The sequence below is a fragment of the Malus domestica genome, chromosome 17 (genome assembly GCF_042453785.1).
Source record: "Malus domestica chromosome 17, GDT2T_hap1".
Taxonomy (NCBI): domain Eukaryota; kingdom Viridiplantae; phylum Streptophyta; class Magnoliopsida; order Rosales; family Rosaceae; genus Malus; species Malus domestica.
The window spans coordinates 33,235,407-33,254,617 of record NC_091677.1 but is presented as its reverse complement, the minus strand read 5'-3'; the positions used below and the strand labels follow the sequence as shown (position 1 = coordinate 33,254,617).

Genomic DNA, 19,211 nt, shown 5'->3' with positions numbered 1-19,211 from the left:
GTGTCAAGTTTGTGACATTTGCTAGATTGCTCCGGTCACTAGTGTGGATAAATATGTAAATGGATAGGGATATGGAAGCAAACACAAGATGTACGTGGTTCACCCAGATTGGCTACGTCCACGGAGTAGAGGAGTTCTCATTAATTGTGAAGGGTTTACACAAGTACATAGGTTCAAGCTTTCCTTTAGTGAGTACTAGTGAATGATTTAGTACAAATGACATTAGGAAATATTGTGAGAGAATGATCTCTATTTATAGAAGAGAGTTTCTAGTTTCATTCTGACATTGACACGTGTCGTGTTGTGATTGGCTTCTGATGTTGACACGTGTCACGCTATGATTGGCTTCTGATGTCGACACGTGTCGCGCTGTGATTAGCCTTCTGGTTGGAGGGAAACTCTTCTGGGTCCTTAATGGTGTAACCTTGACCGGTGCTCAGTAGTTTCGGGATTGGTCAAGTATGGTACAAACAGTGCTCCTCTAAGTTCCCGAGTGAGGGAAGCTCCTCGGTTAGGGACTTGCAAGATCCAAGCCATTGAGTAATCACGAAACTTCAAAGTACCGAAGTGTGGTATCATTTTCACTTGCCTTATCTGTCTCATATGTAGATGTGGTATCTTCTCTGGAAGTACTTTTCCTCCATCCAGGGGTGGTATCTTTAACATATGAAGATGCACAAGGTAATGTATCAATTTCACTTGAAGCTTACTTGTAGTTTCGGGCTTGGTCAAGTATGATACAAACCCTATAGTATGAGTTTCCCAAGTCGCCGAGCTAGGAGATTTTCCGAAGGAGGTAACAGACAAGGTAAGTAATCAAACTACCAAGAAAGCAACCTAGATCGGAGGTTCGACTTCCAAGAAAGCAACAAGGATAAGGAGAATCAAATGGAGAAGAGATGATATGACATACTTTTGCTTTTGAAGAAGTAACTTTCCACAGGCTTATTATTGAACTGGGCTGGAGGGTTTTCTGGATTCCTCCAGAGTATAAGGCCGACTCAAGAATTTGAGGGTCAAAACAAGTCCATCAAATCTAGAGTACGTTCGACCCTGATGATATGTGATACTTTTGCTGTTGACAAAATAGTGGATGTATCAGCACGTGTTCTGTTATGTTTGTCTCCACATGCTTTCTTGTATCCTTCTCACTTGCCCTATCTGTTCCTCAAACATATGTGGTATCTTCTCTAGAAGCATAAGATGTTGAAGATGAGTACTCGAGAGCAATGCCAGGTAAGTAATCAGGCAAAAGGTTCCAGGCAATCAGTTCCTGACTGGAAGCTTGATTCCAAGTGTTGATTGATTGCTCTATTTCTCATTGTCTTGCAAGTAAGAACAAGGCCAAAGGAAAAGACAGGGAAAAAACATGATATGTGATACTCTTGCTTTTAACCCTGATGATATGAGATACTTTTGCTCTGGTGTGGCTTGTTTGCAGAGGTATTATCGGGAAGAAAAGAAACTGAGTATTTCGAGAGACTCTGCTGAGAGTGCCCTCTCGAATGTGAAGAAAAGTTGAGAATTTTTTTTTATTTGTAGGTCTGCCTGGTTGTGGAGGATGGAGGTCGACATATATAGGAGTCTCCCTAACAACAAGTAGTAGTGTTATTCCTTTACCCTTCTTGGTCATAGCAATGTAGTGGGAGCTGCAAGCTTCACGTGTTTTAACTTTGTCATAGCACTTTGAAAAAGTGGTCTGTGGTATCTGGAAAGCTGATGTTGCGTGTGAAGATTGCAGACAAGCTTTATCCAAGGAAATCTGACTTTCGAAGTTCGGAGAGCGGTGCCTCTTCGGTTTTCGAACAAGCAATCATGTTGGGGATCTGGCTCTCGAGATTCAGAGAACGGTGCCTCTTCGATTTTTGAAAAAGCAATCCTGTTGGGAGTCTGACTTTTGAGATTTGGAGAGCGGTGCCTCTTCGATTTTTGAGAAAGCAATCATGTTAGGAGTCTGACTCTTGAGATTTGAAGAACATTGTCTCTTTGATTTTTGAGAAAGTAATCATGTTGGGAGTCTGGCTCTTGAGATTCGGAGGGCAGTGCCTCTTCGATTTTTGAGCTTGTAATCCTGTTGGGAGTCTGGCTCTCAAGATTCGAAAAGCGGTGCCTCTTCGATTTTTGAGCAAGCAATCTTGTTGGGAGTGTTTTCTCGAATGTGAGTAAAGGTTGGGCATTTTTGCCAGTCTGCCTTACCACGGAGCACTGAGGTTGACACACATTGGGACTTTCTAGTTATCAAGCAGTGGTGCTGTTTCTTTACCCTTGTGAGTAATAGTAGGGTAGCTGGACCTTCAAAATTTATGTGTCTAAACTTTGTCAGAGATCTTTGGGAAAGTTATCTGTGGTACCCGAGGAGCTGATGTTGCGTGTGGAAAGTGGTGCTTCTTCGGAATTCGAAGAGTGGTGCCTTTTCGATTTTTGAACCAACGACCCTATTACCCTTTCTTTTATAAGGGCACCAATTGTGTGCAATAAGTACATTCAGAGAGTTATTATTTGTAGGAATTTTCCCCTTACTTCAGAGATTTATTGCACCTTATTTCTCCTTCATCATTTCTGAGAATGTCTGGCCCATCCGACCGTCGTTTTGACTTGAACTTTGGTGAAGAGGCAGCCATGCCTTCTTAAGACAACATATGGCGCTCATCTTTCTTATCCCCTACTGGTTCTCTTACCGTTGGGGACTATGTGATGAAGAATGATATGACCGCTGCGGTAGTGGCCAGAAACCTTCTCACTCCCAAAGATAACAGACTATTTTCCAAACAGTCTAATGAGTTGGCTGTTACGGATTCTCTGGCTCTCAATGTTCAGTGTGCAAGTTTTGTATCTAATATGGCCCAACGCCTATTTGCTCGAACCTACCAAGTTGAATCATTGGCGGCTGAAGTGATAAGTCTCAAACAGGAGATCAGAGGGCTCAATCATGAGAATAAACAGTTGCACAGGCTCGCACATGACTATGCTACAAACATGAAGAGAAAGCTCGACCAACTGCAGGAATCTGATGGTCAGATTTTACTTGATCATCAGAGGTTTGTGGGTATGTTCCAAAGACATTTATTGCCTTCGTCTTCTGGGGCTATACCGCGTAATGAAGCTCTTGTTGGCACCATAAATTGGTTTTGCTTCACACTGTCTTGATCAAGAGTGTGTGAAGCTTTCTATGAGTTGTAGTGTTTGCATTGTTACAGAGGGGAAATGTCTGAAGCAGATGCAAGAGGGCTGAATAGCTTGATCTTCGTATGCCATGCACTGAAGTTGTTGGCTTGCAATAAGACTTTATTGGTGACTATAACTCTTGTTGGGCATAAGTGCTCCCCTAGTTGAGTTGTCAAGCTTTAGGGTTTTTGATTATTTGTGAATGCTAGGAGTTCACATGTACAAGTTGTACCATTCGTCTTCTGGTAGGTGGAATGAATGGTGAGTTTATTTCATCACTTGGTTGGTGGTACGAATGTAAGTTCCTTTATCACCTTTCATCAAATTTCATCACCTGGTTGGTGGCACGAGGATGAGTTCCTTCTTCACCTGGTTGGTGGCATGAATGGCAAGTTACCAAATGATATTAGAGTATAGGTTGTACATTTCATCACCTGGTTGGTGACATGAATGAGAGTACGGGTTGTACATTTCATCACCTGGTTGGTGGCATGAAGATAAGTTCCTTTTTCACTTGGTTGGTGGCATGAGTGGCAAGTTGCCAAATGATATTAGAGTATGGGTTGTATATTTTATCACTTGGTTGGTGGCATGAAGGAGAGTACGGGTTGTACATTTCATCATCTGGTTGGTGGCATGAAGAAGGGTATGGGTCGTACATTTCATCACCTGGTTGGTGGCATGAAGATGAGTTCCTTCTTCACCTCGTTGGTAGCATGAATGGAAAGTTACCAAATGATATTAGAGTACGGATTGTACATTTCATTGCCTGGTTAGTGGCATGAAGGAGAGTACAGGTTGTACATTTCATCACCTGGTTGGTGGCATGAAGATGAGTTCATTCTTCACCTAGTTGGTGGCATGAGTGGCAAGTTGCCAAATGATATAAGAGTATGGGTTGTACATTTCATCACCTGGTTGGTGGCATGAAGGAGAGTACAGGTTGTACATTTCATCACTTGGTTGGTGGCCTGAAGAAGGGTACGGGTCATACATTTCATCACCTGGTTGGTGGCATGAAGATGAGTTCCTTCTTCACATTTCATCACCTGGTTTGTGAGAATAAGGGCAAGGTGTCTAGGCACATTGTAGCAAGTGTCGAATGACACAAAGTATGTTGAACCCTTTCAAAGCAAAGTTGGCTTATGTATGAATGTGTTGGAATGTATGATTGAACGAATATACTGTGAAGCTGTTCGTTTATTTGTATAGTCTTGTTGACATATACTTAAACTTTGTTTCATGTTGGAAGCATTCATGTTGAAGCTTTGAACCTGAGTGTTTTCATTGTTAGGAATGTAAGAGGATTAAGACCGAGTTGTCTAAATCACATTTTTACTGAATTCATGCCAAATAGTCTTCATTACATAGGATGCCGAACGGCTGAAGCTTAACACTTGTACAATGTGAGTTTACTTGTAATAGTATTTCAAGTGATCAGCGTTCCATGGATGGCCAAAGGTCTTGCCATTGGAGCTTCTAAGCTTATAGGAGCCAGGGCGACTGATGCCAACAACTTCAAACGGTTCATCCTAGTTTGGACTAAGTGTTCCTTCACTCGGGACTCAATCGCAGAGTAATATTTTCTTCAATACCCAGTCCCCCACTTTAAAAGAACGAGGTTTGACCCTTGAGTCATAGTAGTTGGAAATGCGCTGCTTGTAGGCGACATTCCTCAAGTAAGCCTGGTTTCTATGTTCCTCGACTAGATCTAAGTTGAGGGTAAGTTGTTTGTCATTTTCGCTTTGCACGTAGTTCTGGACCCGGAACGTTGCTTGCTCAAGCTCAACTGGGACAACTGCCTCTGTACCAAAAGCAAGTGAGAATGGGGTTTCTCCTGTTGATGTCCGATACGAAGTGCGGTATGACCAAAGAACTTGGGGTACAAATTCTGGCCAACAACCTTTAGCCTTGTCCAAGCGGGTTTTCAATGTTCACTTGATTATTTTGTCGATGGCTTCAACTTGTCCATTAGATTGGGGATGAGCTAGGAAGGTAAAACATAAGTTGATGTTGAACTTATAGTAGAACATCATGAACTTATTGTTGTCGAAATGTCGCCCATTGTCAGTGACTATCGCATTGCGAATGCCGAATCTGCAAAGGATGTTCTTCCATACGAAGTCTTCGATTTTTGTCTCAGTAATGGTTGCCAAGGGTTCTACTTCGGCCCACTTTGTGAAGTAGTCAACTGCAACGATTGCATAGCAAACCTTACCCTTCCCTGTAGGCATTGGGCCGATCAAATCAAGTCCTCATTGGGCGAAGGGCCAAGGGCTGATCATAAGAGTGAGGGGCTCGGGAGGGGAGTGGGGAATAGTTACGTAGCGTTGACACTTATCACATGAACGGGATATTCTGATGGCATCTTGGTGGAGTGTTGGCCAGTAATATCCTTGGCGAAAAGCCTTGTATGCTAGGGATCGAGATCCAGCATGATCTCCGTAGACTCCTTCATGTATTTCCCGAAGGACAGTTTCTGCCTTTGTAGGCGTAAGGTATCTTAGGTATGGTAGGTTAAAACCATGCTTGTAGAGTTAGTTATTAATGATCAAGTAATGGGTAACCTTGTATCGAATCTGCTTAGCTTGGACTTTGTCATTTAGAAGGGTGCTATGAGTAAGGAATCTATAAGTCGGGGTAATCCAACTATCCCCTTGTTGTAAGTTGCACACTTCCGCAGCCATGGTGCTTGGTGCTACCAACAATTCGACCTGAATTTTTCTCCCAATCTTGTCTTCCATCGCTGAGGCGAGGTGAGCCAAAGCATCTGCATAACTGTTTGCCGCTCGAGCAATTTAGGTGATTTGGTAGTGGAAGTGCTTGAGCAACAATTGTGTTTATGCCAAATATGTTGCCATGGAGCTATCCTTAGCGTCAAAGTTGTTGGTGACCTGGTTAACCACCAATTGGGAGTCACTGAAGATATCAATTCGTTTAACCCCAAGGTGTTTGGCTAAACGTAAGCCTACTATGAGGGCTTCATATTCTGCTTCATTGTTCGACGCATTGAATTTGAAACGAAGAGCATACTCTATCGCCACTTTGTTAGGGGTCGTAAGGACTAGTCCTGCTCCACAACCCTGTTGGTTGGACAAGCCATCAACATATAGACTCCATGCTGGGGCTGTTGGTTCTATTTTCTGAGCTTCCGAGGGTAATGAAACCACTTCTGTAGGCGTAGAAACAATGTCAACAAGATATGTGAAGTCGGCAATGAAGTCTGCCACTACTTGGCCCTTCTCAGCTGGCTTTGGTTGGTAGGAGATGTCAAACTCACCTAATGCTATCGCCCATTTGATCATTCGCCCAGAAGTGTCAGGACTTTGGAGTATCTGTCGAAGATGATGATTGGTAAGCATGATGATGGAGTTTGCTTGAAAGTAAGAGCGAAGTTTTCGAGCAAACATGACCACTGCTAGAGCCAATTTCTCAATGTTGGAGTATCGTGTCTCCGCATCTTGTAAGGCATTGCTAACGTAATAGACAGGCCGTTTCACATTACTATCCTTTCGAATGAGAACAGAACTTACTACTGAAGCTGATACCGACAGATAGATAATGAGAGTGTCACCAACCTCAGGTTTGGAGAGAAGAAGGGCCGTACTCATATAGTCCTTGAGGTTCTTGAATGCCTCAGCACATTCATCAGTCCATGTAATGTACTTCTTACTTCTCTTAAGTGCTTTGAAGAAAGGAGCACATCTGTTTGTGGCCTTAGAGATGAACCTAGTTAAGGCTACCACCTTGTCAGTAAGGCTTTGAATGTCTTTTGAAGTTACCGGTTCCTTCATGTCGATGATTGCTTTGATCTTCTCAGGATTAGCCTCAATGCCTCGTTGGCTTATCATGAAGCCTAACAATTTACCAGAGCCTACGCCGAAGGCACATTTGTTGAGGTTTAACCTCATTCGATACCTCTTCAGAATGGTGAAAGTTTTAGATAGGTTGGTGATGTGTTGGTTAGCATGTTTGCTCTTGACTAACATATCATCAACGTAAACTTCCATGCTCTTTCCAATCTGTTCGGCGAACATTGAATTGACCAATCTCTGATAAGTTGCTCCTGCATTCTTTAGGACGAAGGGCATGACTTTATAGCAATATAGTCCCATTTCAGTAATGAAGGCTGTGTTCTTGGTCCGGAGGGTTCATGAGGATTTGGTTGTATCCTGAGTAAGCATCCATGAAGCTTAGGAGTTCACACCCCGTCGTAAAGTCTATAAATCTATCTATGAGAGGAAAAGGAAAGCTATCATTTGAGCATCATTTGTTTAGGTCGGTGTATTCGACACACATTCTCCACAAGACCTTTTGGAGCAGGAGACTTTCCTTGGTCGGATTCTTCTTAACAAGGACAATATTTGCTACCCACGTTGGATAATTGACTTCGCGGACGAAGCCTATGCCTATGAGTTTTTCAACTTCTGCCTTCATTGCCTCGTACTGTTCAACGTCATAAGATCTTCGCTTCTATCTCACTGGCTTGGTCTTGGGGTCAATACTTAAACGATGACAGATGATATCAGGAGAAATGCCTGGCATGTCCTCATATGACCAGGCGAAGACCTCAGTGTTTTCTTGCAAAAAAAAGAGATCAATGCCAACCGAATGTGTGGTGACAAAATGGTGCAAATCTTCACCATGCGATCCGGATAATCTTTTGAGATAGAAACCTTCTCCAACTCTTTAACGGGTTGTGCTTGCTGGGTGAAAGAGTCATCTCGAGGATCGTCGGGTTGACTATTGCCACCATGAATATCCAAGTTGGCTTCGTCTGGGCTGGTCTTTATGACCTTGTCATGTACAGAAAGGGTTTCCTTGGGCACAGACAGGTGCTGTTACTTGACCGAAGTGTTATAACATAATCGTGCACTAAGTTGATCTTTTCTGATGTAACCATTGCCATAGGGGGTTGGAAATTTCATCAACAACATATGTGTGGATACCATGGCATTGAGATCATTGATGCATGTGCGTTCGAAGATGACATTGTATGCCGTTGGGCAATCAACCACCAGGAAGTTAGTGGTAATGGTAGCTGTGTAAGGGTCTGTACCAATGGTAAAAGGTAAGTGTATGCTCCCCAAAGGTTGCACAATATCATCGGAGAAGCTTATTAGAGGGGAAATCGAGCGATCGAGCAAGTGTTCAGCTACATTAAGTGTCCTGAAAGCTTCAGCAAACATGATATTGACCGAAGCCCCCGTGTCTACCAAGATTCGTCGTACTTCAAAGTTGGCTATGTGAGCTTCCACGATCAGTGGGTCGTTGTAAGGGTAGATGATACCTCTTTCTTCCTCAGGGTAGAAATATTTTGGATCCCAGTTAGGCTTTTGATACTTACCTCCCCTGATGTCTTCCACGTGAAACATGTGGTGGCCAGACCTTAAAGCTCGTTCACTATTTTTCATGGCCCTGTTAGAAGATTTAGATATGGGTGTGCCACCACTTATGGAATATATCACATTCACCTGGCGTTGGTTACGGTTACCCCTTGGAGGGTGAAGGAGGAATTGATCAATTTTTCCTTCACGTGCCAAAGCTTCAATATGATCATGAAGGGTGATACACTTCTCATCGTCATGGCCGTTATGCTCGTGGTAGCAGCAAAACGTGCCTGTGTTCTTCGTGGGCTTGTAATCCGGGTGCCTCGGCATTAGCTTCGGTATCAGGTGTGCTATGCTGGGGTAAATGGCCATGCATGTGGCGTTCAAAGGTGTGTATGCCTCATACCTCGAGGTAGGGGTTATCCTGACACGTGCTTGACCCACTATGTTGACTGCCTGGGGTTAGGGATTCTCATGGTGATACCCTTGGTTATTACGGTAGTGTCCCTTACTCATTTTACTAAGATGAGACTGGTGAGGATGGAAATCTTTCCTTTTCCCCTGAAATTGATATGTTTGATGACTTGGTAAAGTATTAAGTAAGGCAGGGGGAGGCACCGCTGCCGTTTGGAAGGTCGAGGTCTTCTCATTTGGTTGGATCTGGCTTCCACTCCATACTTGCTGATAAGGGGTGGCTGTGGGGGGTTTCCCTTGATATGTCCTTGCCTCGGCAGAAGCATGGTTGTAAGCTTGTGCCATCACCTCAGAGTAAGTCTTACAAGTGTTGGCATTAATCATGTACTTGAAGAAACAATCACGTAGGCCTTGAGGGCGGTCTTGTCATCTGTCTCAGCGCAGCGAGAATACTCATGGCTGAAGCGGCCAGCATACATACGTAATGACTAATCTGGCTTCTGGTGAATAGTGTATAAGTCATATGCAGAGTGCAAGCGATCGATCTGGAAAATGTGTTGAGAAACAAACAGTTTCCTCAATTCCTCAAATGAGTCTACTGTTTCAGGTGGAAGACGACAATACTAGTTTAGAGCTCCGCCAAAGAGGGTGAAGGGGAAGAGAAGACATCATTTTTCGTCGATGTGTATCCGGTATGCCATGGTAGACTCAAAGAGGTTAAGGTGTTTAATCGGGTCATCCTTTCTAGTATAGAGTTGCAAGCCAAGCTTCTGCTTTGTCTTTGCTTGGAGGGGGTGTCGAGGATCCTCCTTGTAAGAGGGTCAGGCCTAGGTTGGTTTCAATCAGGTATCTCAGCTTATCGTTCGGCCTTTAACTTGTTTACTTCCTTAAGGAGCTGTAAGACAAGAGGATTATGAGTGGAGTTATGTAGCATTGTAACACTGGAGCTTTCTTTCAAAAGCATGTGATTTTTCCCTGGACTCGCCGTACTGACTTCCAAGGTATGTCTGTCGGAACATCTCTGAGTCCCCTATACCTTCATGTTTCTTTAGGACTTGTTGCCCCTTCCCCAAATTGGTAGCTGGCCTGGGACATAGGAAGGGACCGAGTCTTTCAAAGACTCTTGGGTCATTGATCTTTGAGCTTACATGGATAGGATTGTCTCGACGTTGCTTTAGAAAGTCTTGACAGTAGTGAAAGACGACTTTCAATCCTTCCACTCCCTTTGTAAGGAGGTGCATTCCTCCACTCCTCCCGCTTCGGGTCGAAGCAGCTGGGTTGAGAGAAGTCTCATGTTGGTCGCCATTTCGATGAGTAACTCGCTCCTCAACAGGAATACCCATGTCAATGGCAAATGACCCTCCGTGTTAGGGGGCACCCAGTTAATGGTTGACTTCCACAGGGGTGATGAGCTTGTGTGTTTTAGTATATCTAGCCTCGTGGAGCATCTCGAAGACCTTCTTATACTGCTCTTGGAGGATCTCATTCTTCATCGCTATCTTGTTGTTCTGAGCTTCCAGCTCATTGACTTTAGCCTGAAGAGCAAACTTCTTTTGTTCCTTCCTTTGTTGCTTCGCACCAGGTGCAAGAGGGGTGTCATTCTGTGTGCTGTGGCTTCCTTCGCTCCCCATGTTGGAAAGGGATGTCTGGTTAAAAGAGAGTGTACGAATGGTGGAAACCAGCTTAACAAAGCTGAAGAGAGTGAAAATAAGTGTCGTTTCCCACAGACGGCGCCAAATGTTGATGCACAAAATCGGTGAGGACTTTGGTACAACAGAAAGTGTCAAGTTTGTGACCTTCGCTAGATTGCTCCGGTCACTAGTGTGGACAAATATTTAAATGGATAGGGACAGGGAAGCAAACACAAGATGTATGTGGTTTATCTAGATTTGCTACGTCCATGGAGTAGAGGAGTTCTCATTAATTGTGAAGGGTTTACACAAGTACATAGGTTCAAGCTCTCCTTTAGTAAGTACTAGTGAATGATTTAGTACAAATGACATTAGGAAATATTATGAGAAAATGATCTCTATTTATAGAAGAGAGTTTCTAGTTTCATTCTGACATTCACACGTGTCGTGTTGTGATTGGCTTCTGATGTTGTCACGTGTTGTGCTATGATTGGCTTCTGATGTCGACACGTGTCGCGCTATGATTGGCCTCCTGGTTGGAAGGAAACTCTTCTGGGTCCTTGACGGTATAACGTTGACCGGTGCTCAGTAGTTTAGGAATTGGTCAAGTATGGTACAAACAATATATATATATATATATATACACACACACATTTAGGCAATACCTAATATATTGTTGATTTATGCAACATGTCATTTATCAAGGAAGAAAATATCGATAATATCGGAAATATCGGTAGTCCGAAAACACGGAAATATCGATAGAAATATCGGTAAAATATCGATATCGATAAAAATTACATGGAAACCACGGAAATTGTAAGAAAAACTTGGAAATTTTTATTGAAACTTTGTAGGATGTTTATTTAGTCAATTATCTATTAGTTTATCACAAAAAATTGGAAAGAAATGCATTGCATGATGGATTTAACATTATCAAATTGATTATATAGCGAGCTGACAAACATTGTGAGTGTATAAAATATGTAGTAATTAATGAAAGAAGTCTAAACACACCATAATCATTTATATATAATGAATTAGTACAATATTTGGAGGTTTTATTTAGGATATTAAAAAAAAAAAAAAGGGAAGTGAATAAAATGATGAAGAATAATGTGCCGAATTTGACACTTTAAATTTCTTACAGATAAGCATGCGTCTAGGCGTTGAAGTTCCAAATTATAGTATATCAATTAACGATTGAAAATCAATATATTGAATAAGACTAAACTTTAATTTGGATGCCGATTATGTTTTTTCAAGTTTATATAAAGTAAAAGAATTGAATTTTGGAAGTCAGGAGTGTGTCAATTGTTTTATAATTCGTCCGAATACATATATCAGGTTGCTACTCAACGTAATTTGAAAGTATATCTAGTTCAAGAACTTGTCTTTTTTTGTTGATAAGCAAAGGGTTTGTAGCTTTTTTTGCTAAGCAGTAGAACATATTATGTTTGTTTAATCTTTAACATTTGATGGTTGTCCACAAATATAGGATAGAAGGCCCCAAATTAGATCTGGCTCTTACCTAGTTGGAGTCACAAGTTCACATGTACCAGCCCTTGAGACAAAACGTTTTGGTTTTCCGGCCAAATCACGGCGAGTTGGCCGGCGTGCAAGGTATCAATCTCTTCGTCTCGTCGAGTAGTACAACTTTTCTTTTTGTTTCACTCAATTTCGTTGAGTATTGAAAAAGTTATACTCATTTGAATCTTACCCAGTTTCCGGCGACCTCAGTGGCTTTCGAGGCAATTTCCGGCCAAACCACAGTGAGTCAGACCTCGTGTGAGGTACCATTCTCTTCGTCTCTTCGAGGGCTACAACTTTCCTTTTTGTTTCACTCAATTTCGTTGCGTATTGAAAAAGTTATACTCATTTGAATCTTACCCAGTTTCCGGCGACTTCAGTGGCTTTCGAGGCACTTTCCGGCCAAACCACCGCAAGTTGGCCGGCGTGCAAGGTATCAATCTCTTCGTCGCATCGAGTAGTACAACTTTCCTTTTTGTTTCACTCAATTTCGTTGAGTATTGAAAAAGTTATACTCATTTGAATCTTACCCAGTTTCCGGCGACCTCAGTGACTTTCGAGGAATTTTCCGGCCAAACCACGACGATTCAGACGTCTTGTGAGATACCATTCTCTTCGTCTCTTCGAGGGCTACAACTTTTGTTTTTTTATTGCTTGATTTTGTTGAGGTTTGACAAAGTTATGGCCGTTTAAAGTGGGTGTGGATTTTCGGCCGAAATTCCTATTTTCTTCCTTGGTCGAGTCCCACATCGCCCAGCGAGGGCAGTGAGCAAGCCAAGAACGCCTATAAAAGGCACATTCACATGCTGAGAAAAGCATGTCTTGGTTGGCCTTTGGGCTTTGATCAAGTGTAGTATGTGTTGAGATTTCTCAACATTTTAAAGTATTTTTGAATATTATATTGTGATAATATCGATATTATCGATATTATCAATAATATCGTGATATTTTAACAAAAATCATTTGGATAGTTAAAAAAATATCGGTTCTCCGAAAAAACGATAATATCGGCGATATTTCGCCGATATTATCGATTTTTTCTTCCTTGTCATTTATCACACAACAAAATAAATCATTTATTCACAAAAGGCACACAGTACAATATTTTACCTTGACAAACTTTGTCAATTTGATTTATTCATTATACGGTCATACTTATACTATCATTTATTGTCAGGAATTATTGAGCAACTAGATCCACTGATCAACATTGTTACTGATTAAAGAAGTCTACCAACTTATAGACTGATGAGCCACGTGCTTATGGTGATCTCTTGTCTGACCGGACACCCACTTGCTTATCACCAACCAGGTGATCAAAAGTACATCCAGTACTCCAAAATTATTCGGCAGCCTGTCGCTATTATCACAAACTAGGTGATCAAAAGTACGTCCAGTACTCTAAAATTATTCGGCAGCCTGCCGCTATTATCACCAACTAGGTGATCAAAAGTACGTCTAGTACTCCAAAATTTTTCAGCAGCCTGTCGCTATTATCACCAACTAGGTGATCAAAAGTACGTCCAGTACTCCAAAATTATTCGGTAACCTGCCGCTATTATGCCCAACTAGGTGATCAACAGTACGTCCAGTACTCCAAAATTATTCAGTAGCCTGCCGTTATTATCACCAACCAAGTGATTAAAAGTACAACCCGTCCTCCGAAAAGTCATACACAAGCATCACTCATAACAATCACCATCATACATGAGCATCACTCATGCCAATCATACATAAACATTCATGAGCATCACTCATGTCAATATCCATGAGCATCACTCATGTCAATCAAGCTTCAGTGCATGGTATACAAAGATCGCATCCGAACAACCGCCACTTCAGCCCATACATGGATTGAATTTGAAGTCTCCTGCCAACAGACTCTATTGACTAAAGACTTAGAAGACTACATTATGTACCATATATTGGCCTTCCGCAACTGGGCTTCATGAAAAATACTTGGGGGACTTAGGGTTGGTTTGGTATTGCTGTGAGAATAAGCGGTTGTGCTGTGAGAATAAGCGGCTGTGAAATAAATCAGCAAAGTGTTTGGTAAACTTTTTTGTAAAAGTGCTTTTGGAAAAAAAAAATCAGTGTGATAATGAGTCTTTTCATTAAAGGAACAATGTAGCTCCGTGTGCTTTGAAAAAAAAAACCAGTTTTCCAAAGCTGCAAATAGCAGCTTCAACTTTTTCCTTTGATTTCAGCTTATTCTCACAACAGCTTCCAAAATAAGCCCCATTTTTTTTAGTTTACCAAACACCTAAAACCCTCACAGCTTTTTTTCATGGGTGCTTTTTTTTTAACCACCTCACTCCCAAACCACCCCTTAGCCCATTATTTATGTACTGAGGAGCGAACCCTTATTTTATAAAAGGGACTCCCTCACCTTCATTAGAGAGAGACTTTTAGCCCATCACTTATGTATTGATGAGCGAACCCTTATTCTATAAAGGGGACTCCCTCACCTTTATTAGAGAGCATCGCCGCGAGCATCACTCCTAACCCATCACTTATGTATTGAGGAGCGAGCCCTTATTCTATAAAAGGAACTCCCTCACCATCATTAGAGAGCATCGCCGCCTACTGAGCAACCGCCTCGCCGCGAGCATCAACTCTAGCCCATCATTTATGTATTAAGGAGCAAACCCTTATTCTATAAAGGGACTCCCTCACCTTCAACGCCACAAGCCAAGCCAACCAAGGAAACATAAGCCACAAGCCGAGCAGCCTCGCAACATGTGCTACTTCTAGTTGAGCATCATTTCACATTGAGCACCGCCTCATATCGAGTATCAGTTTTAGATGACATCTAGTTACTTCGGCCCCCACATGGATTGAATTTCAAGTCTCCAACCAAAAGACTCTATTGACTAAAGACTTGGGGGACTACTGTTGTTACCATATTATATTGGGCCTCGTTACTTGGGCTTCCAGACATTGAGCCCATGATTTATGTAAAAGGGGATGAGCCCTTAGTCTATAAAAGGGCATCTTCACCCTCACAATCCAGAGGTGTCATCCTCACATACAGAAGCCACAAGGCTCACAAACAGAGAAACTCTCTCAAACTCTCTCTTTCTCTGGGGGGACTCCCCCTCACACTTGTAAGCCATACATTCATACAGAGAAATACAATCAACATCAGTGTGGACGTAGCCCAAACATTGGGGTGAACCACGATACATCTTTGTGTTCTTGGGCGTTTGCATGATTCACTGTCGGATTTACGTTGTTCCAAGACCTTCCGGTTTTGTGCATCAACACAATTACCTTATGCGGTTATGAACATAAACGGTTATGGGTAAATAACCGCAGTTACCTGCCCATCATAACCGTTGCCCATCCCTAGTGACAAAATAGACTAGGACAGAAAAGCAAAAGGAAATGCATTGTCTTTATTTTCTAAACTGTGGAGAATCATCACTAACAATTCCCCTTTGAGGGTGATCAACTATACAGCTATCCAACTTTGGGATTTTAGTAACTACGCAAGAAAATGTTCTGAAACAAAGGCGTTTCTCACAGTATACATCATGCATGAAGCATCATTCATATATATATATATATATATGTATATATATATATATATATATCAGGATTATGGTCTACTTGATAGGATTCGTAGCTCGAGTTGTCGGTTGGAAATTGTAGAGTTGACTGCCAGGGTTGCAGCTTAAATACTTGCTGCTCAACATGCGGAAACTTGGTTCCCTAGGAATCGTCAAGGGCCTGCTTGATCTGCAATACAAGAAGATTAAAGCAAGAAGAAAAGAAAAAAAAGAAGGAATATGTTAATTTTTTGTACATTTATCTGAATGATTATTGGCAGACCAAATTATTCTTAACAGCCATGGACCCCCAGGCACCCAGGCACCAAAGTTTTGGGTAGGCTGAGACTGAGTCATTTAGCTGGGGAGCAATTTTTCAATATATTCAAACTACTTGGTGTTACAATTTTATTCCAGTTAACATGTATTTATTTTTTATTAATATGTACTTTTAAAATGGAACATATAAATTTTCATCCGTATTGTAACACATGAAAAAATACATCATGTAACAAGTGTTTTAGAATCACAAATTAAGTTAATACCTTCGTGGAATGAAAGGTCTATCGAAAAAAGGCATCAACTGAGCCCTTGGAACCATCTCCTTTCTCAGTAAGCGAATCTCTTCCTCTTCTATCATCTGCTCAATTAATTTATTACAGCACTCTTCCATAAGAATCATATTTTTGTTTCTCAAATATTTTTATATGTATAGATATATATATATATATATATATATATATAAACATATACCTTCTGTAACCTCTCTTCTTGTTTTCTCTGATGCTCCAAGATACTCAGCTTGGTTGCTACCTGTATTTATATATCCATTAATTGATGGTAAATAACAGTTCCGATAGAGGCTGAATTAAATATTTGAACAAACAGAAAAAACGACGACTCACCATGTAGTTGAACATTGCTCGTTTGGTTGCTCTTTCTTGAGTGTGAAGTTTAACTTCTTGAGCTTTGGTATTTTCCATTGTTGGAGACTTTTGACAAGACTAGTTAATTATATAAACAACAATGATTAACATGGAGGGGGAGCAAGAATGAGATGACGAAAATTCTACCATGCTCCGGTGAATGGTATGCACTAATCAATTGAGGGTCAAAAAATCTAAAGAATTCAATTATCTAAAAGTCTAGTGCATACCATGCTCTGGTACAATATAGAAGGATTACACAACCTTATACGTTACTTAATTACCTTTGATTTGTCCTTGAATTCATCTTTTGGCTGTAAATTAAGAAAGATAGGCTATTAGTGGCAATGATATATATGGTAATTATGTATGATCCGGACTAACTACTAACTTCATGAAAGTCCATATAGTAATGCAAAGAATCCAAGAAAGCGTTAATGTGCAATGACAAATTGTACTAAAAATAGATGTAGCTTTTGCTAACTAGCAATGATTTTTCATTTTTAATATCGATATACATTAACATCATAAGTAAAAGATGGAGTGTATAAAGGGAAAGCACTTTCCATCCTCATGCCACTTGACTCAATGATTAGCATTAACATCATTAGTAAAGTATATATATAGCAACTAATACACTCTCATTTGCCACTTAACTTTAATTTTCCATATGAGGATATAATTTCCTAAACCTGATCGTGTACCCTGTACCTCTGACTTAATATGGCAAAGGGATATATTGTATGGAATCACCTTTAGAATGTCATGACAATGCATTTTTTGTTATATATTCCTCGATTTATTTTCATAAATAAATAAAGAAACATACATTTTGTTGCCACTTATACTTTTACACAATTATCAAAGGACTATAAATCAAGGGTGTTGTTTTTGGCACTGAAAAAAATGTCATTTTATAGGCTTTTTATATTTAAAAATAAAAATATACTTATAAAATAACTTTTTTGAAGTATCAATAAGATCTCCCTAAATCAAGTGGTATAAATTTATAAGAAGTCCTCAGTACAATGCTTGGTTTACGAGTTAAATATTTGTTCAATATGGTTCAAAATGACAGCAAAGAAAAAGTAATACTAAGACACGACTATGAAAAGAAAAAAATCAAGAACCAAGAAAGGAGGAAGGATTCTTTGGGTTGTTTCTGCAACCAGAAAATAAAATTCGATGAAAACTAAAAGGAAAAAATGGGGGACCAAATGAAAGGTAATAAAAAAGATACCGAGATACTGGATTTTCTCTCTCTTTTCTACAAAATGATAAAACTAGTAGTTTTAGGAAGAGGCTAGGCTGAGTTCACAGCCAATTGGCCTCAGATCATATATGGTGAGATTAATGGGAAAATTTTTGTTCACCACCTTAATCGATCCAAGGTATGTTCATCACCTCTCCAGATTAATTACAATAATATAAAGTCTCTTAACACTTAGTTAACCCCATTAACTTCACTGATCATGCTAACTTGGCAGCAAATATATGGTTTTCATATATTGAAGTGGATATGTCTGATCTCACCGCTCCTTCAGAATTCGAGCTCCATGAACCTGTTGTAGACTGTGAGGCACTCTTCACAAACTTCATTGGAAAAAAAAAAAGAGAAGAAGGGAAGTTAAGAAATATGAAAGATATATATATATATAGAAGAGACAAATTTAAGCTATCATTACACTCATGAGCATGGAAATTAAAGAGGAACAAACAAACTTAAGAAATTAATGACATGATTAGGAAGCACCCTGACCTTAAGAGTAGATTTGGAGTGTGCCTTCTCCATAAATATAAATAGATGATATGAGCTCAATGAAAGAACTGTGGGTGCTTATTGCTCCATGAGATGAGTATATATATAAGGGTTGGATAGAATATTGTTGGGAGATTGGTACTTGTCTTAAGTGCTTTGTTTCGGTTGCAACATCAAGACTTTGCATGCTTTGTCATCATTCTCTGGTACCAAATTATTATCAAACCCTATTAAGTTTAAGTTCTTTCAAATCTCATCTTGGTTAAATTTCAACTAAACATATATAAATCCAAAAAGTCTGCCCTCACTTCACATCATTATGTGCTAATACTAAAAATTTTAAATTAATTCTCAGGTTATAAACCGACTTTTAAACCAACTTTTCCATATTATAAATTGAATGGGTCGTGATCAGTAATACTTCAATTGGTTAGCAGTAGAGAGACGAAACTGATATTGTGTAGGACTCAGTGATTGAAAACTCATATACTACATGTATACGAGTCTTGTTCAAACCTCAACGTCGAAACCCTAAATTAACTGAATATATAGTGACCAAGTGTTCAAAAAATTATGAGATCGACATATAATATATATAAACTACATGTGTACATGTATTGAGAAATATACTATTGTTATATATGTTGTCGTTGAATTTCTATCATTGGTCATGTTACTTTTAGGGATGACTATTGAAAATTACCTAAAATTCAGACGACTCATTCGCATCGTGGGTAGCTCTAGAAAGAATGTGAGCATTTTTTTTCCCTTAATATATATTAGTATATGCCCACATACAAAATGTGTTTGAATTTTTTTTTTTTTTTTTAAATTGAAGGAGATAGAGAGTGAGAGAGTTGGAGGTCTTTTTATTTATTTTTTATTTTTTTATTTTTAAAAATTAG

At 40.2% G+C, this 19,211-nt stretch overlaps 1 protein-coding gene across 1 annotated transcript; it reads right to left on the bottom strand.

Moving 5' to 3' along the window:
* Positions 1–15,450: 15,450 nt before the first annotated feature.
* LOC103432311 (microtubule-destabilizing protein 60-like) lies at positions 15,451–18,369 on the bottom strand. The gene is made up of 7 exons (XM_008370500.3): positions 18,307–18,369; positions 18,081–18,140; positions 16,832–16,861; positions 16,527–16,625; positions 16,375–16,434; positions 16,167–16,261; positions 15,451–15,811 (listed from the first exon to the last, which is right to left on the bottom strand). Exons 1-7 carry the CDS (start codon positions 18,337–18,339, stop codon positions 15,679–15,681), a joined length of 510 nt encoding a protein of 169 aa, XP_008368722.2. The 5' UTR covers positions 18,340–18,369; the 3' UTR covers positions 15,451–15,678.
* Positions 18,370–19,211: the final 842 nt, after the last annotated feature.